Source organism: Helicoverpa armigera, chromosome 15 (assembly GCF_030705265.1).
Source record: "Helicoverpa armigera isolate CAAS_96S chromosome 15, ASM3070526v1, whole genome shotgun sequence".
In the NCBI taxonomy this organism is placed as follows: Eukaryota; Metazoa; Arthropoda; class Insecta; order Lepidoptera; family Noctuidae; genus Helicoverpa; species Helicoverpa armigera.
This window is the reverse complement of record NC_087134.1, coordinates 9,320,709-9,348,364: the sequence shown is the minus strand read 5'-3', so window position 1 is coordinate 9,348,364 and position 27,656 is coordinate 9,320,709. Positions and strand designations below refer to the sequence as shown.

Below are 27,656 nucleotides of genomic sequence, written 5' to 3'. Positions count from 1 at the left end.
GTAGTGTATATACTTCACCCCTACAATAAATAAAAAAACGCATAATATCGACAAAAATTGAATTTGATAAAAAAGTATTAAGTAAAAACGTGAAAATATTTTCTTACATCACACAAAACACGTTGTTTACACACATTGTTCTTTAAATTAGGTAACTCACATTATTTTACAATGTACTGTAAAATGATGATAATCATGAAATGAAAATTGAACCCATTATTACAATCTTAGGAAAAAAATGAATTACCTTAATAGAATCATTCTAGAAATCTTTAGATATTAGGCATCAAAATACATATGTTCAATAAATTTAAACTGAAATAATTATTTATTCATAATCTTGCAAGACCTACGTACAAATAAAAACTGGACGCTAAAACGTTCCACAAATATCTAAATTACCAAGAACCTTGAAATAATAAATCAATTGAATAAAAAAGGTACAAATTAGGCATCATCCTAGCCTTACAAGTCGCAATCAGTTTGTAACATCTGGATAAAAAACTAGTCCTAGCCTAGGCGACGAATCATCATGCCTATGTTTGGGTGCACTCCTTTTCCGTTCGAGAGTGGTAAAGCTAGCCGGAATGTTATGGTATCACTCGCAATCAGTTTTAAGAGGATCTTTATTTAGTACTATAGAAGACGTTTAAAAGAATCTTTATTTAGTACAGGCTACAGAAGAGTCCTGAGGCTGCGGGATTGTTCGAAAGAATTACCTTCGGCCCTGGTACATAAAAGGCCTATTAAGGAACACGATGGATTTTAGTTAGTAACAGTCTGACACCCATAGCGGGAGGAGTCATTAGATGATTTCCCATAAAAAAAAGGCCATAGATTTTGCTAGTTTATCTTATTCTATAAAGAAAAATCTATACTAAAAATGACTATGAAGCTGAAGAGTTTCTTTATTTGAACGCGCTGGACCTAATTGAAGCACATTTTTTGTGTTAGCCCATTAATTGAGGAAGGCTGTATGTAGGTTCCGCGGAGTCCTTTCTTCAGGATTTTAGTGGAACCATGGTAACCAGATAGTTATTTGATAAATAATCTGACAGTGAAACTGACTGCCAAAATATGAGCGCTATCGTATTCAATTAATTATTAAAAAAATATATAGAAAGAGCGGGGCCTAGCTGACCCCTGAAACTCCTGCGTGCGAAACCAATAAAGCGCCTCTTTTTTACCCGACTGCGCAGTGCCAGGGAAGCCAATATGTTTCTTAGCCCATGTGTGCGGGTTTGTAAATTTTATTTTGTACCTTTTGCATGTGCATAATGATCAGTCATGTGTATGAGAGTAGTCCAACATCCTGCATTCAAACGACGGTTTTTTGTCTCCCGGAATTAACGTTACATATTTTTACTAACATTTGATGATATGGATTTCCGATTTCATAATTTAATAAAGTCATTACCTACACATAAAACTAAGCAGACACAATTTTCAGCAGAATAAATTTTATTACTTACAGTAGTTACAGTACTTAGTTACAGTAATGTAACATTTTGCACAGAGAGTGGCTATTATTTGTCCGAATGCGGGACTTTGATTCCTAGGACTAGAACTCACTAACTCAGTCATGTTCACCTTACACCTCTAAATAAAGCTTTTGTGAGATAACTTTTCCAGTTTGATGTTGGCAGTAACATTACCATAATTAGTGTATTTTTTTACAAAAAACTCGAACCCAAAATACTGAAAGGAAGGTCAATAATAGCAGAATGAAGAGGCATATATTAGTAAATAATGATATTCATATTTTTGGTTACAGCGCCATCTATTGCGTGTGGCCTCAACTACAAACTAAACGAGCTTCCTAAGCTCTACTCTGCGTAAGCGCTGTTCAAATGCTTGCTTTGCTGTGATAGTTGTTAGTTACAATGTTTTTAAAATAAATAGCGCTGTATACTTAGGTAGAGGTACTCTTGTTGTTGCTGGCACAATTTTTCGTGAACATTGCAAGTCATACACCTTATACACTTATACAAAACTTTTATCATGTCAAATATTCAAACTATAGATTACAGACCAGAGCCAGATTAAGCATATTATAACAAGAGTAGGAATGGCTACAGGTTTGGGGGCTGCAAGGGCCTCGCACCCAGACTTGCCTTGCACAACCGTTGCAATTAGGAGTAAGAAATTGACCTCCTTTAAGGACCTATTCATGCTACGGGCTTTGATCTTACAGTATTTTCAGGCTGTACTTTCGTAGCGTTATTTCCAAATTTTGTATGAAATGGTTTCCAAGCCAGCTTTTCATTTTTCATTATACGTAACTACGCTGTACCTATTTGAGAAGAATAAAAAATGTGACATTCAGCCTTCGCAATGGGAAGGGCTAGCAGCCCAACGGCCTGATTGGAGGGCTCTAGTTAGAAACAAAGTTTCTAACTTTGAGGAGCGTCGTCGGTCAGAGCTTGATTCTAGACGCGACGCACTGAAAGCCCGACCACCCGCGGCAATCAGTTACAATTATGATAATGGTGTGCTCACATGTCCGCAATGTGCGCGGACCTTCTCAAAGAAGATTGGCTACTGTAGTCATATGCGAGCACACCAGCGACAATTATTTGTACGGAGTTGAGGCAGTCGCCGTGACCGAAATCGGTCTGGAGTCATCATCATCATCATCATTTGAGAAGGTAGATAATTTATCGGAAAACATACTGCATGAGTCGATTCAGCCAATAGGTGAGTAACTATGTCCTAAAGTTTGATCTAAATCTAGTTACCTGTAGTAACTATTGATGCATAATTTTGCAATCACATAATTATCGTGATCGCAAGCAAATTGGTCTGCATCTCCATTCAAAAGTAGGACATTCCGAAGGTCTGCACCATATCAATTTGGCAAATGAACAATATCATACATACTTCATTAGTTTTTATCATATACACCGTGTGTTCACGATTTTGTAATCTGTCTATGAGCTGATCTCATTGAGAGAGCCAATTAGATTATTTATAGCTTACGTCGTTTATAATCATGGAGGATTATTCAAATTTAAAATTTATTCCGTTACTCTGTAGGTCACTTAATTTGGGAGTCTCATGGCAACCTTCATGGCAACCACATACCACGGATGGTTTATGCTGTTCGCAGATGAATGAATTGAAAAATGTTTCATTAATATTAATGTGTCATAGTCTTTATATGTGGCATTTTGAATGCATTTATTGGAACTAGGTTGAAAGATAAGACTTACATAGCCCCCAAAACACCCGCCCTTAACCGTTTCTTACTTGCTTTTTGTTCATTCATACAATAACGTTCAAAGAAACCTAAAAACAACGGTCGTTTCCATGTCAAATAGGCATCATCTTTGATTGAACTTATAGCAAACAAAAAAAAATATTTTAAATATTTTGACTAGAGAATCAAAAGCTGTCTTTCTTGCCATAATGATGGGAATTCACATTAAAAACAAAACCAGGCCAGGTTCTATTGCGAGTTCATTTCGCGAATAAATATCTAAACTTGTAATCTGAATCAGATAAGGGTTAGTGCTCATCGTTCTACTTTTATTGCTTATTAAATAAATGTCTATGGACCATCACGTTTACCGTCAAGGTTTTAAGTTAGATTACTTGATGATACTGCAAACTTATCTTTTAGAATTGCTTAGAAACTGGGCTTATAAGGGCTTTCGGCATCTTTGTGAGGACCTGATTTTGAAATGTTACCCACGAGCCTTGTAAACGAACAGTCGACGTTCTTATTTACAATGATGCATCCTAAACATAAATCCATCAGTAAACTTATAGAATGTCTTGTCACCACAAGCATGCATATTCTCTATTTCCCCATGCTCAATCCCATGGGACCGCAATCAGACAATCGCGGATAGATCATACGCAGAACATATTATACTTATTAATTATTTATATACTTAGCTTAAGCGTGCTTTCCAATAGACGGAGTGGTCTCACTATTAAGAAAATTGACACCAAAACCATATCTCTATCGATAGCTCTATCGATCCTGTTGGAATTTTTCGTTTAATTAACCCATTTAGAAACCTATTATCTAAAGTGCAATAGGTAATTATATTAACCCCAACAGTTATTCAGTTCCATAGCTAACTAACCAGTTTTATCAATACAGCATAGTAACTTTGCTAAACTTTGATAACGGATGGATTTAGTTAAATGGAACATACATTTAGCAATTTGTAGGCCTCTTAATTAATCATCATGTTTGGATGAAACGCGCCGCTTCGCCGATTCGTTCCTCAAGCTTCTATAAGAACGCAGTTTATTAGAATACGCATTACGACTAGATATTATAAGGCTGTGTTCAAACCAAACTGAATTTCAGCCGCCGAATGTGAGCGAACGTTACGCAGTTCTTTGACGATACATGACGACATGTATGCGTAATATGCAGAAACGGTTACATTTCATTTCTTGTCAGTTTTGTTTCAAAGCAGCCTAATCATTTTTTTACTGTCTCTGGGACAACTTCCACTAAACGTTTTTTTTTTTGCAAAGCTAAGAAATCTAAGCTTCTATAAAATTAAATCTCTGAATAGACGCCTGACTCTATTCAACTACCAACCAATATCAATCAAAGTGATTCCAAAATCGAAACACCCATCATTTATATACCACCCAGTTCCGTTTAGACTCAAAGCCTTCAGAAGTTCACGACATCATCATAAACAACCGATCATGAACCGAATGATCGATAAAAAATCATTAATTGATCCCATCGAGAGCTGTTAATTAAACCGTGGGATCATTACGTACACGGAAATCGAATTACGATATTTGATGTAGAATCGAATAAAAAATCGATAATGTTGACAGAAGAGTTGTAAAATCGAAGATGAGTTATAATAACGATTTAAAAAGAATCGATATTATTGTGCATCATATATTTAATGTTTCTATTAAGTAGTTATTCTAATATGTAATTTTTCTCAATAAACTTTTTGTAAAGTATCAAATTATTATGGCTATTATAGATCATCAATGACCGTAATATTTATAAATAGACCAATTGAAATAAAAATGTTTATTGCGATATTTATTCTTAGTGATGTTAAAACAGTCTGTTATAAGTTGCACTATTTAACTATATATGTACTTGCAGTTCATCAATCGGTGATTTTACAATTAAAAATGGTTCAGTTAGAGTTCAAGTTAAATGTTGCAAGTCTCCAAATAAAACTAAAGGCAATTATTTCGTACTTTCGATCACCCTAAAATATTATAAACTAAACTCCATAATCATCACAAAATCGATTTATTTTCCCACTATTGCCTTTTTCATAATAACTCAATACTGAATTTAAATTGACCGTTTCTCCAACCGTACCTAAAACCGTAGTATAATTAAATAGATACGGTCTCTGCAAAAAAAAATATCCAGAGAAAAGAAAAATATTGAAGAATTGCACACAGCCAACGCAAAGGCCTAGAAAACGAACATTACCTCTACAATGCATTCCTAGGTGCTTACATACGCATCTATAGTACCTACTTATGCGAGTAAATATTTTCGCTTCCCTATAATATTTTTTTAATACAGGAAGCTAATATCATCAATTATGTTCGTGACCGGATACAAACTGCCTACATACAAAGTACAAATGTACTACGAAATATATTTCACGCATTAACGTCATAGAGAGCAATCGTAAAAACATATTCATTAACCTTTGATTGATAAGACATCTCTATTTATGTGTTAAGTAATATAAGCAAAAAGTGCTCCAATCAAAGTTATTTTACATGTTTTATTTCATGAACGCGGGTGGGCCACAACTGTAGCGCTCAGTAGTGATCGAGTCTGAAATGTGTTATACTAATAATTTGGACCAGAGAACCCTTTTCAATTAGGTAATACAGTATTTTTTAAATTGAAGAAAACGTATTACAAGTATGTATGATTTGCTTCATTAGGTAAGGTAATATTGAATCCCAGACTGAAAATTAAGATCATCTAAAAATCTCTTCATCAAAAGTTCATCTTAAAATAAAATAGTCTTCCAAGACTTTTTAGCTACCGAAACATTAAAAGTTAGGTATTAAAATGTACCTAAATATTTCAAATACTAGAGTTAAAGTCGTGTCTAGTTAATTAATGACTTCTTTTTATGTTTATAAACACTAACTATTATCTACTAATGATTTTTTACCAAGGTGCCTTCTGCTTAAACGGTCTAATATTATGTTAGTCACGAAAAGTAATTCGGTTTAAAATTAATATGATCTTCTTCAGAATATTATTAAATATTTTAATACGTTATTATTGATTGGAGATTATGTAATAGCCTTATTAAGGTGAGTCATGTAAGGGTGCGTTTGGGTATGGTTTAAACCAATATCTTCGCCTATCAAATTCTTTTATTTACTTATATACTATACTTATTTACTGTTCTATAAATCCAAACTCACAAACCACGGTGAATGCGTAACTAAAGTTTTATGTACCTTCATAAGTGTTCCTTTCTTTTATTATCTATTCAAGTTCCCATTCTGGCCTATATTACGTAAAAAAATTGCCGATAAGAACAGTTTCGTAAACCATAAAAAGAGTGAGGGGACACCCGGGTTCGAACCGGGGACCTCTCGATCTGCAGTCGAATGCTCTACCACTGAGCTATATCCCCACGTTGTCATAAAGCCTTTATTGCGCTTCGGGACTCACTTTAATAATTCCCTCTCACTCTTTGTACGAAAATTGGGATATTAGATATTACCTAAACATCAACAATATACCTACCTACTTATAGATTTTATTTTCTTATGTTCATATTCTACCAGATAGTATATAACCTTAGAAAGGATATAAGCTTCTTTCTACCAAGTTGTACCGTATAGTAATCCCCATGGGACGCGGGTAAAACCACAGGCAGAAAAGCTAGTAAAAAAAATGTCTATATAGTATATAGTAGGCAGCAATTACAATAATTATATTTGAGTATACTGAAAGAGACGGCGGTTTTGTAAAACGGTAGGTATCCTTTCAAGTTGGCTGGTAAAACCCTTAATAAAGATTAACTTGAAAAGGTTAACTGAACAATATTGAGGGCAACTTTCGACCAGGATCTTTTATTTTACGAAGTTATTTTTTCCACATTTATGCTTAAAAATTATCACCTAGTTTGTTAAGTATGAGAGCAAAGTATGACCATATCCAAAAAAATTACAAGCGTCGAAGCTAAGTTTAATTGTTTGTTTCAGGATAAAAACGGTTTGATAAAATATTTCAGTCTTGAATAGTCCCTTTATCAAGGACAGCTATAGGCTATTTTTCTACACAGAATGCAAATAAAACACCAGGCGGAATTTTGAAAACCGTAAGTCTTCAAATATTTTCTAAAAAAGAAAAAATATTAGTCTTAGATCGCATGATGCTTGATATTCACCCATCCATGATTATAGCCTCCTATCTCATGAACTTTAAAAACCAATGAAATCAATCACATAATCTAGACAGCCTATACTGAATCTAGATTCATAGATAGATAGCTAATGGATATTGTAGTTGAAAGTATCTTTATGCTTGATTCACATAACGTGAGCGCACGTTTTGTACTCATTTGATTTGCTTATTGTTCGGATTCTACTAGTGTTTTGACAAGGAATCAAAGTCAACAAATCAAAATAGATCCTTACTTTACATTTTATAAAGTGTAATGGTCTTAGCTGGTTACATTTTCATGGCTACACTTTCATTTGATGGGTTTTGGAAAATTTTGTGGATGCGTAAACGTTAATATGCTTTTCATTCTGATATAGTACTTACTTTGAAGTAACTTCTTGAGGGTAAATGTTATGAAACTGATCTCAGTAGACTACTCAATTATTTGTGCTACTAGGATAGACCGGCCGATCAGAAGAAAGATAAAAGTATTTAATTAAAATTGGACCAGCGAACAAAGACTGAACAAGAACTCTAATTTATTATTGTACAAGAATACAACATAATTTTTCATATGTAAGTAATTCATAAAACTAACCTTACTAGTGTCCGTTGTGACTTTGGCTTTAACAAATGATAGGATATTAGCACAATAACTACATGAATAGGTAACCTAAGCAATCAGTCAACCTAAGTAATTGTTATTTTACTAGCTTTTTGTCTGGTGTGGGCAAAGGACTCATTTACAGGTTGCAAGGAGGTTAAAAATGACACGTGGCCATACAATAATCTGTCTAAGAATCTCTTAGAACTTTTTCGTGTGCGATTCGGGGGGGGCACACTGATCGGTGCAGTTTTTGGTAAATCTTATTTTTTTATATAACAGTGTATGTACAGAGTTACACACAGAACACAGACAAGATGAAAATTAGAACAAATAGAATCTACTAAAGAAAAGCTTATTTAGGAAAAATCGTCAATTAAGTAAACTGTGGTCATATATATTTTTATGGCTGTAGCAGTTACAATTTAAGGCTTTGGCCGTGGTAGGTTTTTCATTGGAAAATGGATTTAAAATGTTGGAAAGTTTAGGAAAAAGGTTGAACTTATAATGAGATTAACTTTACTACGAGGATGACTTAAAATCCGAGAGAAGATACAACTTCAACGTTTATCTAGGTGCGTAAAGTAGGTAAGTAAGATGCGAACAGCTTGTAGGTACGCAATGAGTCAGATCTACTCATAAAATCTTTCTCTCACAAACTTTATCTGATCTAGTTTAACATGAGAAACAATTATAAAACAAGAAACAATCATGATTCACGCAATACAAATAAATAAATAGGTATACTAGACCGTGACCCAGGCTAACTTGATATGGATCAATTACAATCTATACTTTCGTTTGTAATCGATACTATTGTTCTATGGCGTAACGATTTTTGAACATTTTTTTGCAGATTTACAGATACGATGTAGGTAACCTAGATTTTCGAAATGGTCAGCATTCTCTTTTTCTACAAAAATAATGGCTATTGGTGTGATAGAACTAAGTTATTTGACTATGTCACAGACCCTGTACTTGGCGGCTCATCTTGTAAAGGCTTGTACTTGGATTATGTTTCTATCCTGTCTTGCAGGAAAATTGTGAAGTTTGGCGTTTGCTTTAGATAAAAGAAAAATTGCATCACCATTCACGCTATTTTTTTTTCTTTCAATCTAAAATGAAAAAGGAAAGTAAGGTGTACCCAGTTTCATAATTTTAACAGGTTACAAATTAAAAACCTAATTTTCCCTTCATCAATATAAGAAAAAACTCATATTCGCAGCCTAGCAACTAACACTACGGCCAGAAGACCAATGGTCCTTTTTGCCATACACGTTAATGGAATCCTTGAAAAAACAGTAACATTTTGACATACGAGGTCGCTCACGTTCGGTAGCTCAAAAAAGCTTCGAACTAATTACTGGTACTATCTTAGCTTTGGCTCATTATCTTAGTTATGAATGACGTCAGAAGTATGTTCAGGATCGACAGCTGGTATATAATAGGTCAGGCGAGAGGCAGCATCACAGTGCACCTTCAGCTTCATCTGCAATACGTTCATCCAACAACTACATTACAAAATGAAACTGGTAATTAATTCTGTTTAGTACAAATTATTGCCTATTTTGCTTTGATTATTATGGTTCGAAAAAAAAAGTTTGTTAAAATGTTTTGACGTTTTGGCCATAAACAGTTGATAAGCTCCAATTTAGGAAACTAATTATGATAAATGAAAATATTTAAAAATAATAGAACATGATTTCAATTAACTTTTGCAGTACTTAACCACACGAATTTAAAATTAATTTTAAAATTACCAGAAAATGATAATTATTTATTTTTCTAAAAACAATACTTAGTTATCCCATTCACTAATCCACGATGTTCCCCCTCAACAGTTCGTGATCGCTGCCCTCGTCGCCGTGGCCGCCGCCGGTCGCTTGGAGCACCTGGAGCGCTCCTACCTCCCCCCCGACAGCAACTCCATCAGCAGCGGCCGCTCCCTCGGCAGCCACGGCGGCTTCGGCTCCTCCAGCTCGCACGGCGCCTTCGGAGCCAGCTCCGGAGCCTTCGGCGCTGGAGCTCGTCAACAAGGAGCCTTCGCCGGCGCCACCTCCAACCAGTACCTGCCTCCTAACCACGGACCTTCAGGATCCAACGGAGCTCCTCAGTTCGCTGGTTCTCTCCAAGGTAAGATCTACTAAATCATCATCATCTCCCGTGCCTTTTCCTAACTATGTTGGAGTCGGCTTCCAGTGTTTAACAAGGAACGACTGCCTATCAGACCTCCTCAACCCAGTTACCCGGGCAACCCGATACCCCTTGGTCAGACTGACTGACTGAGATCTACCAAATATAGATGTTAAATCTAGACTATATTTTGGATTGAGTGATAAATCTTCGAGTTAAAAGCAATTAAATAATTTGCATTGAAATGTCAATAAATATAGTAGCGTTTGCGGTTTAAAAACAAATATTATGATGTTTTAATGGCTACTGACTTGATTTGTTACTATCAATACTATAAATCTTGATGTAACGGATCAAAATAAAAGATTTTATATTTTGATATGAAGTGCAGATAAATTACAATCACTGTCTCAATAAATTACTCAACAGTTAGTTAGTTTATTTTGTGACTGCTTTAACTTAGTTCTTAACTTAGAATTTTATTGAACAAAATTCTTATATTCTTCCATTGTTTTTCCAGGTTTCGGCTCCCAGGGTTCTTTCCGCAGCCAGCAGTACAACGGTCAACATGGCTCTCAGTACTCTGCCCCCAGCTCCCAGTACTCCGCCCCCAGCTCCCAGTACTCCGCCCCCAGGTCCCAGTACTCTGCCGCCCCCAGCTCTCAGTACGGCGCCCCCGCTGGCTCGTTCGGCCAGTCTGCCACCAGTCGTCAGTACCTCGCTCCTCGTGCCAGCTCCTCCCAGCAGTATCCTCAGCAAGCCTTCGATGAGCAGACCGGCTACCAATACTAAGTGTCTTCTGTGTAAAAAGAAAATGTGTTAGTCAATTGAGTAGTCTGTACCTATGTATGTAAAATAAAAAGCTGTATATATTACGTGAAGTTTTTTTTTTCTGAAAACTCAAACTCAAACTCAAATTTTTTTATTTCAAATAGGCCTATTAAAGCTCTTTCGAAACGTCAAAGTTAGGTGCACGGTTCCAAAGAGTTGGTCTCATGGAGAAGAACCGGCAAGAAACTCCATGAAATCGATCATATTGGTTTATTTTCTTCATAGTAAATATGATCTTCGAAATTGTAATTTCAATTTTAACTAATTATTCCGTCTAATGCTTATTGCTATTGAAACTTCGAACTTCTCAGTCCAAAATATTGTCATTCTGAATTTTTAGAAAATTGAAAAGTAATGTTTTTTCTTCTAGGGAAGAAAATTTCGTCTTTCCTAGGATACGAGTGAAACCGCGGGAAGTGTCATATCTTACAATTCTCTCAAGGTCAAGTTCAACATCACTTTAACACTATAACACCCAAGCATAATAAAACACAAACGATGTATGTCATTAGGCCACTCACGATGATACAGCTCGTACAGTGATGAGGTCTTTGAACCCAACGCTAATGGGCTCTTATATTAGATTACTTTTCTCGCAAAAACTGTTACATCTTATGTATCAATGTAGGTACATGTTTATTGTTTTGAATGGAAAGGGAACATTCTGGTTTTTAATGTCAGTAAAAATGTTTACAAAAGCTGGGAGAATCCCATGATAATTGAATAAACATAATTACATTATAATTAAGTTTCAATTGATACTACAAAGATCATAATATGAATATTTATGGAAAAGAAGAACAAAGGAGCATTATTTAAAAAGTCAAGTATAAAACAATAGGGAAATAAACTTTAAAATTATCAGTTTCAGTTCTATATTTGCTTATTTTTACTAAGCTGCCAAAATTGACCTAAAAATCCTAAGAACTCATTACACGTATCTGCATTCTTCCGAAAGCAACGTATAATTAATCACCTAACGCAACCATAGCAACATAATCCTAATATTACACAATATGGCCGAACTACAGAACCATAGACGTAAAACCAATTAAAATCATCGAAAAGCATTCATTCAAGCAGTTCAATGTCTGGGTCGTGATCTTGAACATTTAATTACATTGCGTGAAGACACGCTATTCAAACGTAGTATAGAGAATCATGTGTGTAAAGTTATTTAATTGAATATCAATAGGAGTAAATATATTGAAGTGTCTGTTTGTAGGTAATGCAACTTTTCTAAGTTTGTATGTAAGTATATCTTTCTAAGTATATCTTAGACACCATTGACTGTGTTTCGAATGGCACGTTAAAATGTAGGTCCCGGCTGTCATTGAACATCCTTGGCAGTCGTTACGGGTAGTCGGAAGCCAGTAAGTCTGACACCAGTCTAACCAAAGGTATTGGGTTGCCTGGGTAACTGGGTTGAGGAGGTCAGATAGGCAGTCGCTTCTTGTAAAGCACTCAGCTGAATCCGGTTAGACTGGAAGCCGACCCCAACATAGTTGTGATACGGTTTGGAGGATGATAATGTCTGTTTGTAGGCTTGCGGGATTGTTTGGTAGAGTGTTCCTTTGGGCGACTGGAGTGAGAGATGCATAAGTTTGAGTCAGAAATATGTCATTTATTCTGCAATGCAATATCTTCATTTTGTCTGATTTTATTTAAGAAAAATGTTAACTGTAAAAAGCATAATTTATTTTCAGGAAGAAACTATCATGGGCAGATAAAGTAACATGTAAAGTATTTGTTCTAAAAAGTATACGCATAGACTAAATACGTTTACTGTAGACATGCAAAAAATACAACAAGCGATGCCAGGGGCATCTAGTCAGTCAGAACTAAGCTTTGAAATATCACAAGAGAAATGAGGGCCAAAAGAAATAAAGTATTGGTATAATAATAGTTTTGACATCTTAATTAGTGCGTTATACACCATTTAATTAAAAAAAATACTTTGTATTACTGTGTATTCGTTCGGCAGACTTCAATAGTTAGTAATATCGCTTTTTTCTACTAACATTTTTTTTGTAATAACGTTATTCTACCATATGTGCCATATAAATAATAGCAGTCGCAACAATTAAAATTGATCATAAAAACGAATCAAATCTTCGTGAGAATATAACCCTTCCTCATTCACGTTTTGTTTACACGGTACTCGATTGATTTTCATAGTTGTTAGAAAATGCTAATAACTTCTATCAGCTACGCACTGGCTTTTAGAAAAATCCTTTATTCCAACTATGATCATCAATATCGTCGACAGATCGACTTGACACCTGTGACACCCATCTTCTTGCCAATTCATATTTTTGGATTCAATAAAATGCAATATTTATATTATACACAACTATTTATTCCACATAAAAATTATGTCACTGGCCTACAAGATTACATGCTAAACTATGCACACTTAGTAATGGTATCCGGTTTCCTCGTCGAAGGCTTGTTGAGGGTACTGCTGGGAGGAGGCCTGGGGGGCAAGGTACTGACGGCTGGCGGCGGCTTGCTGTCCGAACTGGGCCTGGGAACCGAACTGGGAGCTGGGGGCAGAGTACTGGGAGCTGGGGGCAGAGTACTGGGAGCTGGGGGCAGAGTACTGGGAGCTGGGGGCAGAGTACTGTTGCTGGCCGCTGTATTGCTGGCTGCGGTAGTTCTGGGCACCGCCGAAACCTGTGAAAAGAGAAAACATTATTAATAAAAAATAAATTTATAGTTTATGTCGTAAATCATTTCAAGAATGCAGTGTCTTTGTTTGATTCTTTCAGATATAAGTATGTGTACAGTTAGTTTGAAGACGTAACATAAGACTAATGAGAAGCATTATATTGAGAGCTTTTGAGACACTGTTGCCAAAGTGACAATGTACAACACAGAACAAAATATACAGTAAATTTTTGACACGTTTGGAAAGACAACCACAATTTCTTACCTTGGAGGGAACCAGCGAACTGAGGAGCTCCGTTGGATCCTGAGGGTCCGTGGTCAGGAGGCAGGTACTGGTTGGAGGTGGCACCGGCGAAAGCACCTGATTGATCAGCGCCAGCTGCGCCGAATGCTCCGGAGTTACCTCCGAAGGATCCTTGGGAGCCGAGCTGAGCTGAGCCTCCGTTGGCACCGAAGGGAGGAAGGTATGCACGCTCAAGATGCTCCAAGCGAGCTCCAGCGGCCACGGCGACGAGGGCAGCGATCACGAACTATAGAAAGAAAATTGTTTATAATATCACTTCTTCTCAAAAAATTATCTGAGCTTCCAATTGGGAAAGCAGTACACAACGACTTTTACAAAGACGACACAAAGATTTTTAAAACACAATTTTTACATATAATTTTTGAACACAATTTCAACCATTTCAAAGAATAGTAGAAAACAGAGTTATTTACCAGTTTCATTTTTGTTTAGTAGTTGTTGGATCACTGAACCTAATATGGGTGAAGCTCAAGTTGAACTGTGATGCTGCCTCTCGTCTGACCTATTATATACCAACTGCTATGGATCCTGAACCATACGTACTGACGTCATTTTATAACTCAAGTAATAAACCAAAGTTATGATAGGCCAAGTAATTAGTTCGAGACTCTTTAAGCTACCGAACGTGATTGACCTCGTGTGTCAAATTTCACTGTAATTTTCAAGGTTTTTTCAGAAGACAAAGGACCAGAAATGGTTTAGTCTTTTGGTACTAGACTTTATGATCCTCATATACCTTTATGAGCTCATCACGCCATAGCTGGAGCTTTTAGCCTTTTCAATTAAATCTGTAATTGATAAGTAATTGCACCATAACAATTAACATTTAGATATAAATTAGTTTTAGTATCTCTGTACATCGTGCTCATTATTTTCTCAGTCCTTGAGCTAATTCGTTTATTTAAAACATTAGAATTTAGAAAAGAATCAGAGAGGTTTTCTACTTGGTAGGTCTTATTTTTCTTTGGAGTGTTATCATAAATACAATTTTAAAGCAATAATGAACTTTTAATGTAATCATGAAGTAAAACATGAATTGCTGATAAAATATTGTAGTTCATGTTTTAGAACTCGTATTTAAGCATAGCGTAGCAGTCTTAAAAACATCAGTTTTAATCATCCTCCGAGCCTTTTCCCAAACTATGTTGGGGTCGGCTTCCAGTCTAACCGGATTCAGCTGAGTACCAGTGCTTTACAAGAAGCGACTGCCTATCTGACCTCCTCAACCCAGTTACCCGGGCAACCCGATACCCCTTGGTTAGACTGGTGTCAGACTTACTGGCTTCTGACTACCCGTAACGACTGCCAAGGATGTTCAATGACAGCCGGGACCTACAGTTTAACGTGCCATCCGAAACACAGTCATTGGTGTCTAAGATATACTAGAAAAACATCAGTTTTAATATACATTTTAAATGTGAAATGCACTTTTCGTGTCTATTAAAACGTGAACATGGCTGTGTTGAAGATAGATGAATATCGATGACATTTTGTAATGATGTACAAAGTTCTTCAAAAAATCTGCTTATTGAAACTTGATGAAAACTTAATAAAAGGTAGTTTCAGACAAGCTTTAAATCTTTGCTTTAGTGTCTACAGCATTATCTACTTGACTCCATTCTAAAGCAATAAGCTTTGTTTCATCAAAACCGTCGATATTATCAGTAACCACTTCTCTGTCTGGGTCGTGATACCGAACATTTAATTGCACTACATCAAAGATATTCATAGTAACATATAAATATTACGCAATGGAGTATAAATCTTGAATAACGGAAGCATTTCGGCAGATGGTATAAGGTCGAAGTCATAAATACATTAGATAAACCATGTCAGATGGAAGATACCTTAGGGCTATGGCTATTCTTGGAGATTAGATCAGAAATGTAAGGTTTTGTAGGAAAACTAAAGTGGCCGGACATCCTGAAGAATTGCTAGACTTGAGTGGTAAAATAATGGACCAACAGTTAAGTTTTGAGGCATATTTTATTTCAAATGGGGAAGATGTTATATTTTGATGTACGTGTAGGTAATATGGAAATGGCACTACTTTTACTTTTCTATTTAATGTTCAGTGTAGCTTAGGAAATTGGATGCCGCTTATGTAGGAATATCTGGCTAAGCGGTGGCTTATGTACATAGTACATGTACATAGGGCATGAAACATTTAAATTTTCATCATCGTAAACTGAAATATTGAGCTGTAATGCCATATGACAGGTAGGTCAGGCCCTTCTTGTGCGTAAAATAACTTACGTAGGCGTGACCAAAACGACCAGTTGGGTACTCGTAACTAAAGAAGCCTTCAAGTTCCTCTACATAATGATTGTATGTAGAAATAGTAATGTCTTTGTTGGGTGGTTCATACTTCACACTAAAATACATAAAAATATTATAACAAAGATATACAAAACAAGACTGGTGACGATTCTAGGCTATTTATTTTCATCTAAGTTGGTCACTCGGGTGACAAACTTAGAAAAAAATTGTGGATTATACAACACTGTGTCGCAATTCCATAATGAATGAGCGTATTACCTAGTATAATAAAATCATGAGATAAAAATAAATCATGCCGTTTAGCATGATACAATAATTCATACGAACTGATCATCACGTTTACGTTTATTGGTCAGTAACTTAATGCGGCAAACACACCTACGTTCGTTAGCAGTTTCTTTTTTTATTTAATTTGTCTTTATTTTACTAAGCACGACTAAGTTTAAATCTTACGCGCACACTGTAGAAGTAACAGTCGTTCTGATTTTTTTTATATATATAAAAGATAGATAAAACGTTTATTCAGGACAAACAAAAAGACACCACAATGATACACAATAAGAAATAAAACAAAACAAAAAGTGGGTAGAAAGACAAACATAAAATACAAACAGAAATTAACGGCGCGGTGCAGTGTCCTAAGTTTGCATCGAATGGGAGTCCAGCTCAGCATGTGTCAGGTAAGAATACCTGACGCTGGAAAGAGTGAAACGGTCAAATAAATAAATCTGAATCTGAATCAGTTTTTACTCAGTCTTATACCAGACTGGATTTCAATTCATCTTTATAGTGATTTATGGACCAAAACCAACTAACGGCTGACTATAAGTTTGCAGTGTGCGCGTACTCTTGTACTTAACCATAATCCATTTTTCTAAAAATCAATCATTCATGACCCTTTTTTAACCGATTTCCCAAAAAGGAGGAGGTTCTCAATTCGGCCGGTTTTTTTTTTTTTTTTCTATGTATGTACATCGATTACTCCGAGGTTTATAGACCGATTTACGTGATTATTTTATTGTTCGACGCGGAATTGCTGCCAGTTGGTCCCATAGTCATCAAGTCAGGATCTGATGATGAAAACCCTGAGAAATCGAGGGCAACCTTCGAAAGTTGTAGGCATACATAGGGTAAAAACTTGACACTCAGGTGTATGCCTGAAAACACTATTCAACAGTGAAGGTTTGGAGTTGATCTGATGCTGGAGACCAGAGAGGGTCGAGGGAACTCGCCAACAGAATGTGTAAAGTACCTCGTGTTTGGGCTCATACATATTATTTGTATTGAAGAGAACTTTCCACTAATATAAATAAAAATCATTTTACAAAAAAATTAAACCGACTTCCAAAAACACTAAAAAGCAAAAAAAAAAACCTAATTTGAGGTGCATCGGCCTAGAAGTCGGTGGCAAAATCAACTTAGTAACATCCATTAGACACCGACCGAATTTTTTTGTAAAAAAGTTTTTCATTTACAGCTTTTTATTATACCTGGAAATGGATCGTCATATAAAATATCGTTGACTACCATTTACAAAAAAAAATCAACCATTATTGTTGGGATGCAAATGAGGTTGATGTTGTAGTAGAGACATTTAGTCGTACGTATATCATTTTCTTTCAGTGCTATTCCTTTTCATTATTTAAAATCATATATCTTACTAAATGATTGAATGAAAACCAAGTTAAAGTTCAGCAATTTATTATACAATTCAATTGACTAAGACATTTTTATTTTACATAGAACACATTTAGTATTGGTAGCCGGTCTGCTCATCGAAGGCTTGCTGAGGATACTGCTGGGAGGAGCTGGCACGAGGAGCGAGGTACTGACGACTGGTGGCAGACTGGCCGAACGAGCCAGCGGGGGCGCCGTACTGAGAGCTAGGGGCGGCAGAGTACTGGGACCTGGGTGCGGAGTACTGGGAGCTGGGGGCGGAGTACTGGGAGCTGGGGGCAGAGTACTGAGAGCTGGGGGCAGAGTACTGAGAGCTAGGAGCAGAGTACTGAGAGCTAGGGGCAGAGTACTGAGAGCTAGGGGCGCCGTACTGCGAGCTGGGGGCAGAATACTGCTGAGCAGAAGCCCCTTGGTGACCACCATTTTGTTGGCTGCGGTAGTTCTGAGCACCGCCAAAACCTAGAAAAGATAACAATTATAGTAAGCTTAAAGTTTCAGATTCTGATTTCAGAAAAATATACTTCAAAAAGTCATCAAGTTATGACTTAAAATATTTTCTCACCTTGGAGAGAACCAGCGAACTGAGGAGCTCCGTTGGATCCCGAAGGTCCGTGGTTAGGAGGCAGGTACTGGTTGGAGGTGGCGCCGGCGAAGGCTCCTTGCTGCCGAGCTCCAGCGCCGAAGTTTCCGGAGCTGGCTCCGAAGGCGCCGTGGGAGCCGGAGGAGCCGAAGCCGCCGTGGCTGCCGAGGGAGCGGCCGCTGCTGATGGAGTTGCTGTCGGGGGGGAGGTAGGAGCGCTCCAGGTGCTCCAAGCGACCGGCGGCGGCCACGGCGACGAGGGCGGCGATCACGAACTGTTCGGGGGGAACATCGAGGGTTAGTGAATCTGTTGCAATTTCGAATGAACTGCATGTATTAATTGACAAAATCTCTAAAAATCATTGTTGTCATTTTCACTTTTTTACATCTATAAAATTAAATATTAGTCGTTTAAACTGCACTTAAACATCGTGCCAAATTAATGATTAATTACCAGTTTCATTTTGTAAAGAAGTTGTTGGATGAACGTATTGCAGATGAAGCTGAAGGTGCACTGTGATGCTGCCTCTCGCCTGACCTATTATATACCAGCTGTCGATCCTGAACATACTTCTGACGTCATTATAATAAACTAGAGCTACCTCATTATTAGGCTTAGCTACTGAACGTGTGACCTCGCATGTCCGAATTTCTCCGTAAGTAAGATTTCAAGGATTTAATTAATTTTTGTTTAGAATTGAAGAGGTGATCGTGACCATTAATAGTTGGCAAGCCTATATATACAGTGCCATCACCAACTGTTTTAATTATTTTAAAGGCAGACGAGTATTTGGGACGCGCGTGAGGTCTGGTCGATTAAACGATAAAGATACCCAATTTATTATAGTTCAAAGCTGTAATTCCGAAACTAAATATTAAGTTGGTATATTTTTTGTCTATTCAGTATCTTTAAACTAATCACAAGTAATTATGTAATTGGTAATAATATTTTAATTTTAAAGTGAAGTCATAGATCTTGGCGTAATGAAAGACTATTGACGGATGGAGAGATGGGATCTTTGGCAAATACGTTACAAAATGGAGACATTGTTGAAACATTGAAATATAAATGATATTGATTGAGTAAAATATTTAAAACACTTTTCAATGATCCAACTTATTTAATTTGGCTTTATTTGGCTGAAAACACAAAAATAAACCCTTGAAATTGCAACACACCAGAAAAAAATCCAGCAATCATCATGGTGATTGATTAATGTCTTAATTGTCAAATCGATGGTTTATTTTTTTGACAAGTGCGTACCTAAATTGACGCCATACTGAAAGACAATAAAGCTCATCGATAAATAACTAATTATTTCAAGAAAAGTACGCCCTAAGACGACCCACTGGCCGTATTTTTCTTGGAAACATCTCATTTTATTTTGACACTGCCATGCCTTTTCTTGATAATTGACTGCAATAATCAATATTTATATTAAGACTTTTATGCGCAATTATTTTTGCCTTATTGCATAATTTCCTTTTAATTTTAATTCTAACAACATTTTAAGGAAGGAACTTTTTACAACAGTTCTAGCATAGCAACAAATATTTTAATTCTTAGGCAACTTTTAAATCAGACCTCGCAAAATATAGTAGGTATAGCGAATTAAATAATTTTGATAACGATTGATCTTAAACTGTCGGAATTACTAAATTGGGTAATTTGAACTGGGTTATTGAACTGTGGGATATTTTGTAAAAGTTTAAGATGCTCTTTTGGCTTGTATCTTTTTATTATTTATGAAGCCTTTTAATGGCAGACTTTGATTTTCCGATCCATTCGATACCTACCTAAAATGGCTAAAAAGGTAATATGAGAAGCGCGTCATGGTTTTCATTATATAGCTATTTAATATAATTGCTCTCTTTTTCTCAAACAAAATTTGTCATAAATTCATGAGTTCTACATATGTTATTGTACCTTTGTGTCTCTTAAAGGTAGTGTTGTAATACATTCTAAAGCTGCATCCACACTGCAGTAACTAGCTGTGGAGCAACAGAATGCAACAAGCTAACATAAGGAGCCATTGTTTAACATTTGTGACTACCTATCTCTACTTATAATACATCTGTAGAGAGGTCAAAATAACTATTAGGGGGTGATTAGTGATCGATACTGATGACAAAAATGCAATCAGTAAAATTTTTGTCTGCCTGTCTGTATGTTCGTTATGGAAACAAAAACGAACGAAACTTGGTACAATGATTCTTCATACTCCTAGGCAGGTTATAGGATACTTTTCTTCATGCTGCCAATAATAGGACCAGATCATTGAGAGTAAATGTTGGAAAAGCGGGAGAAGTTACTGCTTTTTTTATGCTTCCGTCGCGTGTGCAGCCTTAATGGTTAAAGCTACACAAATGCTACATAAAGCTTAATGGTTAAACTACGTATGACGGAAATGTTCTCCTTAAAATATATGCGGACGAAGTCGCTGTCAGAAGCTAGTCTATACTATAACAAGTGTCTATTATAAATGGACTATATAACAGTGAAAGAATTTTACTAATCGGACCAATACCTAGTTCTAAGTAACTCATCAACTTTATAATGTTACATGTACAGATTCAATATTATTTTTATCTACATCGCTTTTGATCTTAAAAGAGGCATCGCTAATCGATATTCATTCACACCAGTCATTAATATTTATCCACGGTTTGTATCAAACAAAAATAATAAGTTTTTATCACAAGTTTTTTCATAAACACCTGGCTTTTAATCGTTCGTAATCTATCGCGTTTTTTGTTCTAATTTGTATACTTTATAATTATTGATGTTTTGTTTTATTGTTCACTAGCTTCCGCCAGCGGTTTTCCTCGCGTCCCTAGGTCACTTACTTACTTTGCTCAATCGTTCCTAAAATTAGCTCATTTAAACAAGCAAGCTAACTCTTCAGGTTTATAATCCAGCCGTTTTAACGCGGTTTCACCCAAATTCTGTGAGAACTACTGCCCTTACCGGGATAAAATGTAACCAATCTTACTGTGTACCTTTCCAACTCTCAATTTATTATGTTTTTCAAATCTGGTTTTTCCGTGCCTTTGGGGTTCATACAAACAAACCGACAAATATATGATTCCTTTTTAATATAGTAGTATAGATAGATTAGAATATGATTTTTTATGCCTTAATTTTGGTTCATGACGTGACGTCGTTTATCAATGATGCGATAACGTTCTACTTCATTCATACTAACCCTATAATTATCATGTTAACATCCTATTAATAAAAGTCTTGTTTTACCTTTAATATGATTTAGTTTTTTATTTGTGTTTCACTGCTGGGCAAAGGCGTGGTCGTCTTAAAACGACGTAAAAGGTGGGTCACGCGATCAGGATATTTTATCTTTTTGTTTTTGTGTAGGCCTTAATAACAGAATATACGAACTGTAATGAAACATTTCGAGTACCTAAGGAAGAAAATCGAATAAGTCTTAAACTGATTCAATACAGGAATAATCAAATCAAATCTCTTTATTTTCAGGCTGCTTAGGCCCATAATAATAAATAAATGAAACCGACAAAACATTTTTGAAACACAGACACTAATCTATACTAATGTTATAAAGCTGAAGAGTTTGTTTGTTTGCTTGAACGCACTAATCTCAGGAACTACTAGTTCGATTTGAAAAATTCTCTCAGTGTTAGATAGCCCATTTATCGAGGAAGGCTATAGGCTACTTTTTATCCGGGTTAGTGCAGAGGTTCCCACGGGATGCGGGTGAAACCGCTTTCAGAAGCTAGTTTGTACTATAAAAGAGTGTTTGTTATAAGTATAAAGTAAGTTTATTGCGATTAGTTGCGCAGTCGCATAGGTATGTGAACCCTAAAGTGAAGGCGTTTAAAATTTTTGCGTAGGATGACTTAACATTTTAACTACCATCCTTGTAACTTACTGAATCGCTTAAAAACATTAATCACAATCATCAAATATTTAATTAGTAATAAACTACTTATAAACCAGTCGTTCTGATTTTATTTAATTGAAGTACATAATACTTATCATAATTCGCAATCCTCTTGTAAGGTCGTTAGCTATCACACTGTGATCACGTAGGTACTATGATGATGATCATCACGTATCTATTTTAATAGAACTTATTGCCTTCACGTGATCTAAACAAGGGCATGGTGTTATGATTCTGCCATTCTCTTTGAAGGGTAGATAAGTAAATAGAAATTAGGTAGGTACGATGTTATAGTAAATTGTCTACAGCTTAGGAAAGTTCCTTAACCCTTCTATAAGTTTCCTGATTTTTTTTGCAATAATTTCAAACTAAAAAAGGCTCATAGAAAACATAATAAAGAAACGAGATAGCACTAAGCAAAGAAAATATGTACATTATAATTCTCACAACATTTTTTAAATTAGTCTGATTTCCAATTCCAATTCATAAAATCCACCGAGCTGCACCCAGAAAAGGTTACAGAAAGCATTCAAACTGTGAGAAAGAAAGGGATAATTTTAATTTTAGAATAATTATCTTTTGAATGAAATAACATTGCAATCAAAACGCAAGACACTTCTCATAAAAATGTCCTTGAAAAAGGTCAAGAGCGCGATACACTTTGACCATCATTTTGGTATTGAAATAGAAAGTACAACAAGTTTTTGATATCGTTTTATCAAGTACACCTTATTAAAAACCCAAGGCTTTATCCGATGTCATCCAATAATATCGAACTTTAATTGAAAATTAACGATTTTTGTCCACGTATAAAAAGGATGATATTCTACTAAACCGCACAGTTCGCCTTTTGTAGTGCAAAGGACAAACGTACAATGCATCTGGTAAGTGTTTACAATATAGATACAAATATGGACCTGCAGTTCAAGTACTAGATGTAGATAACCAAACAATCAAGAACTATGCTTTTGTATCATGGTTCAATATCGATCCCAGGTCAGGCAAGTACCAATGCAACTTTTCTAAGTCTGTATGTACTTTCTAATTAAATCTTAGACACCATTGATTGTGTTTCGGATGGCACTTTAAACTGTAGGTCCCGGCTGTCATTGAACATCCTTGGCAGTCGTTACGGGTAGTCAGAAGCCAGAAAGGCTGACACCAGTCTAACCAAGGGGTATCGGGTTGCCCGGGTAACTGGGTTGACGAGGTCAGATAGGCAGTCGCTTCTTTTAAAGCACTGGTACTCGGCTGAATCCGGTTAGACTGGAAGCCGACCCCAACATGATTGGGAAAAGCAATTAAGTATAGTTTATCATTTACAGTAGGCACGTATAACAAGGTTGTAAATATTATAAAAAATCTTGACGCACAATGGTAGAATCTGTCAATTCTAATCAGAACATTTTCAGTAGACGCAATACTATCCATTTTCGTTCACATCTTTCTCCTCTTTCTTAGTTAATCATCTGCACAGTCTTCGCTGTCAGCGCGGCTCAGGTACCCTCCAGGAGTTACATACCCCAGTCGCAAGGTGGATATGGAGGAGGCCAGGGTGGCTACCAAGGCTCGTCATTTGGAGGTAGCGGCGGTGATGGTAACAGAAGACCTCAGCAGGACGCGGAAAAGAATGCTGCTACGTTGAAACAGGATCAAGATGTTGGTGAAGATGGAAGTAAGTGGTTGAAAGATGACGTTGTTGAGGTCAGGTAATCAGTCAGTATCTGCATGTAAGACATATGTAGATACTTAGCTGCATCAGGTTAGGTTTGAAACCGACCGCAACATAGTTGAGAAAAGGCTAGGCAGGCGTTGACGTTAGGTTATTTCGACAGTTATTGAAGGTACATATTTTTGTAGAATAAGTATGGGATAATCAGTAACTAATGCCTCTTTTAATTAAATTAAATTAATGCTTGATTTATTAGAGGTAAGCAAATGAAGACAAAAAATAAAATAAAATATTTATAAAAATATGCAACTGCAAAATGCATGATATACAACAAGAGATATTCAGTGCATGTCATTCTAGAACTGCTAGATTTGATGATATGTCTAGACAACTTCCAAAAACAAAGCATCTAAATAATTATGCACTCACTAGATTAACGATCTAGCAGATCTTTGTATCTAAACAAAAGGTTTTAAGCTCAATAGCTGCACACGCTTTGTATTTCACGAAACAATAATGAAAGTGCCCTTGTTACCTCTCGGTAATGTCAAGGTTGAGCATCAGTTCAAGCCCATCGCGTACGTGCTCCAAATAAGTCCATTCACATATTATTGCAATTATTATATTATTTTTGTTTCATTTCGACCTGTTATTTTTGGTGCAAATTATCATAATCTGTATCTTGATCTACTGAATTTGGTCTTGCCTCTGCCACAGTTTATATATTAATTTTACTTCGTTCGCATACTAGTCAAACTTAAGTAACATAAATGAATAAGTCACAGATAAAGTATTTACTTAGCTTTTCATCTAGATTAACCTATTCATCGACCCTAAAAGTAACTTTTAATACTTCTAGAGTTGGATTGTTCATATTTGGTACATTAAATAGCCAGTAAGTTAAGCTTACAGGCTAAACTGCATGCACCATCTTTAATAGATATCACCTTCCAGGCTACCACTTCGGCTACGAAACCTCAAACGGCATCCGAGCTGAAGAGGCAGGGAACCCCGCACAGGCTCAAGGCGGGTTCTCCTACAAAGGCGACGATGGCATCACGTACACGGTGACCTACACCTCAGGAGAAGGTGGCTTCAGGCCTCAGGGTGAACACCTGCCGGTTCCACCACCTACACCTGAAGCTATCCTCGAAGCTTTGAGGAAGAATGAGCAGGATGAGGCTGCTGGCATTTTTGATGATGGTAAGCAATTCTTTTCAAAAGCAATTAAAAAAAACTTTTTTTTGCGATGTGAAATTATTTTATATTGCTTGTTTTTCTTTTTTCTTGTCATAAAATTTTCCCTCGCTTTGTTCCTCAAGAACTCCCAAATGCGTCCAAGAATTATTGAAATTGATTGATACAAGAAATTGATGGGGTTTCATTTTACATGAATCTAGTCTTGGTTATTATCTTAGGCCTAGGAAGTTAATTGATAGATATAGACCTTCTACATAAATATCTAGTAGAATATTTTTTTTCAATTTGTCCTATGTCCCCAGGAAAATACCACCCAGAACAGCATGGAGGTGGTAAAAACAGCGGTTTCGGGTCCGCAAACCACCAGGGTGGTTTCAACGCCAACAGCGGCTACCGGTACTAATTCCATGGACTGAAATAATGTTATTTGTCAATATAAGAGCTTTTTGGAAGTCATGGTATTTTGTAACTATCGTCCAAATACTGAAACGTCACTCAATCTTAAGTACTGCTCAAACAGTACTTAAAAATAAATAGCATTTGAGTATTTCGAGGATAGAGTCTGAAAGTGGTAGATTTTTGTGGTTCTTATATTGGCAAATAGCATATTTTTTAATAGAACAAAGCTGAATTGTGTCTGGATTTTAGTTAATAAGTTTAAAATAAGTAGGTTTTTCAATGTATGTATGTATGTCAATAAAGAAGATCACAGCTATAAAACCATTTGAAATGTATTATTTTTCATGCTTCTGCTTTCTTTACTTACCCGCTTACCGCTTATATAATTTTCTGCTAGCTGTTTCACCCGCATTTAGTTGAAACTATTTCGCTCACCCAGTTAAAAAGCCTGCCTTGAAAATAAAGGCTATCTAAAACTGAAAGGATATACCAGTAGTTCCGTAGTTCAAAGCATACAGCCAAACAAACAATTATACATACTAACAATTCATCTTCATAATATTACTACAAATACATCAAACATTTTATATTGCGCAAACGCAATGACGAGTAACGCCATCTTTGGCGTAGACCGTAAACTAGTGCGATTAGATCTTAGCTAGCTTACAAAAGCCTTCAATATTATAAAGCTCACTGCAACTTTAGTAGCGATTGTATCTTTGGCTAGATGGGGTTATAAATATTATTTATAAAATATCGTTGTTGACGACGATTGGGATCCATATAAAACTTATAATCTAGTAAAAGCTTTTCCTTGGCTTTTCTGTTGATTTAAAAATATTTTCGAATATTGTGCTGTGTTGCGAATTGGGTAACTCAGCGCAAGGGTTTTCCTTTTGTAAATATGTATAAACTTACGTGACTTCGGTAATGTTATTTATCCATTGTTTATCATAGCTGTCCCAATTATGTTCCCTATTCGATATAAAATGCATGGATATTCAGAGAGAAATTTACTAATATTGTAAATGCGAAAGTAACTCTGTCTGACCGTCGCGAAAGTACAAAAGCGATTTAAATGGCCATACAACATAAAAAATATTCTAGACCAGAAGAAGGTCTTGGCTACTGTTTATCCGGCTGCTGGGATGTTGTTCTTTCAGGACGTGGGTAGAACAGCTAGTAATTCATATTCACAGAATCGATTTTCATGGGTGCTAGACAAAAATATTTACACTGCATAGAGTTGACTTCATCGTCATCATCTCAGCCATAGGACGTCCACTGCTGAACATAGGCCTCCCCCTTTGATCTCCACAGATAGGTACCTATTGGAAGCGACCTCCATCCAGCGTCTTCCGGCGACCTTTATAAGGTCGTCTGTCCACCCAGAGTTGACTTGCTACTTCATATTCATTCAAACTAGCTAGTGCTTCTTGTTTTTGGTTCTGTAATAAAGTGTTTGTGAACACGCTAATACTAATACATAATACAATCTTGCAAATAACCGTTTAAGTACGATAAGGTAGACTGTAACAACTGTGTGCAACTGTTTTCTTTTTTGAGTTGGGTGTTTTCCACTATGTCCGGAATATCGCTGCCATAGAATTGATAGAAGATGAAAACCTTGTAAGTGCAAAAAATTTTCAGGAGGAAGAGGAGGAAAACTAGGATGTTCTTATTTATATTTCTTATTTAAATAAACGTAATAAAAACATTGAACAAAAATAGCGTTTCCGAGATTTTTATATTATTTTACATTAATATATTTACAGCAATATATTAGTCCAAATATATTGCTGTAAAAGTGAGTATAGACTACAACATTTTCTGGAGCATTTCTGTGTAATGTACCGTTCTAGCGAATGGTACAATACAGGCAAAAGCTCAGTCTCCAAAGCATTTCCATGTAATGTAACGTTCGAGCGAATGCTCGGCGTTATGTTACGGGTAAATACCCACATCAGAGGACCGCGTGCATCTTTCATCCCTCTCCTTCCCCGCAACCGCGC

General features: G+C 36.2%; 4 protein-coding genes and 1 non-coding gene across 6 annotated transcripts; 2 read left to right on the top strand and 3 right to left on the bottom strand.

The window, feature by feature from the left end:
* Positions 1 to 6,551: 6,551 nt before the first annotated feature.
* Trnac-gca (transfer RNA cysteine (anticodon GCA)) lies at positions 6,552 to 6,623 on the bottom strand. Its single transcript has one exon. It is a non-coding gene; the product is annotated as a tRNA-Cys (tRNA).
* Positions 6,624 to 9,407: 2,784 nt separating this feature from the next.
* On the top strand, positions 9,408 to 10,990 carry LOC135117848 (pro-resilin-like). Its single transcript, XM_064038181.1, has 3 exons — positions 9,408 to 9,514; positions 9,824 to 10,115; positions 10,636 to 10,990. Exons 1-3 carry the CDS (start codon positions 9,506 to 9,508, stop codon positions 10,905 to 10,907), a joined length of 573 nt encoding a protein of 190 aa, XP_063894251.1. The 5' UTR covers positions 9,408 to 9,505; the 3' UTR covers positions 10,908 to 10,990.
* A 2,293-nt stretch (positions 10,991 to 13,283) lies between these two features.
* LOC135117858 (pupal cuticle protein 36-like) lies at positions 13,284 to 14,427 on the bottom strand. Of its 2 annotated transcripts, XM_064038232.1 has the most exons (4): positions 14,334 to 14,427; positions 13,882 to 14,146; positions 13,573 to 13,622; positions 13,284 to 13,509 (listed from the first exon to the last, which is right to left on the bottom strand). In XM_064038232.1, exons 1-4 carry the CDS (start codon positions 14,340 to 14,342, stop codon positions 13,363 to 13,365), a joined length of 471 nt encoding a protein of 156 aa, XP_063894302.1. In that variant the 5' UTR covers positions 14,343 to 14,427; the 3' UTR covers positions 13,284 to 13,362. The 2 variants fall into 2 exon arrangements, with proteins under 2 accessions (XP_063894302.1, XP_063894301.1); XM_064038231.1 differs by having other exon boundaries at positions 13,284 to 13,622.
* A 3,457-nt stretch (positions 14,428 to 17,884) lies between these two features.
* Positions 17,885 to 19,057, bottom strand: LOC135117857 (pro-resilin-like). The gene is made up of 3 exons (XM_064038230.1): positions 18,911 to 19,057; positions 18,440 to 18,731; positions 17,885 to 18,336 (listed from the first exon to the last, which is right to left on the bottom strand). The coding sequence occupies exons 1-3, from the start codon at positions 18,917 to 18,919 to the stop codon at positions 17,951 to 17,953; spliced, it is 687 nt and encodes a 228-aa protein (XP_063894300.1). The 5' UTR covers positions 18,920 to 19,057; the 3' UTR covers positions 17,885 to 17,950.
* A 4,690-nt stretch (positions 19,058 to 23,747) lies between these two features.
* Positions 23,748 to 25,813, top strand: LOC110376226 (pupal cuticle protein 27). The gene is given in 3 exon segments (XM_064038271.1): positions 23,748 to 24,048; positions 25,000 to 25,248; positions 25,548 to 25,813. Coding segments are annotated over 3 exon segments (651 nt in total). The 3' UTR covers positions 25,649 to 25,813.
* The last annotated feature ends 1,843 nt before the right edge of the window (positions 25,814 to 27,656 follow it).

What these genes read in the sequence shown, in the direction of transcription:
- LOC135117848 (XM_064038181.1), top strand. An exon ending in GTTCGCTGGTTCTCTCCAAG is followed by an intron (nt 10,116 to 10,635) that starts GTAAGATCTACT and finishes TTGTTTTTCCAG; the next exon opens with GTTTCGGCTCCCAGGGTTCT.
- LOC135117858 (XM_064038231.1), bottom strand. An exon ending in GTTCGCTGGTTCCCTCCAAG is followed by an intron (nt 13,623 to 13,881) that starts GTAAGAAATTGT and finishes CTCTTTTCACAG; the next exon opens with GTTTCGGCGGTGCCCAGAAC.
- LOC135117857 (XM_064038230.1), bottom strand. An exon ending in GTTCGCTGGTTCTCTCCAAG is followed by an intron (nt 18,337 to 18,439) that starts GTGAGAAAATAT and finishes TATCTTTTCTAG; the next exon opens with GTTTTGGCGGTGCTCAGAAC.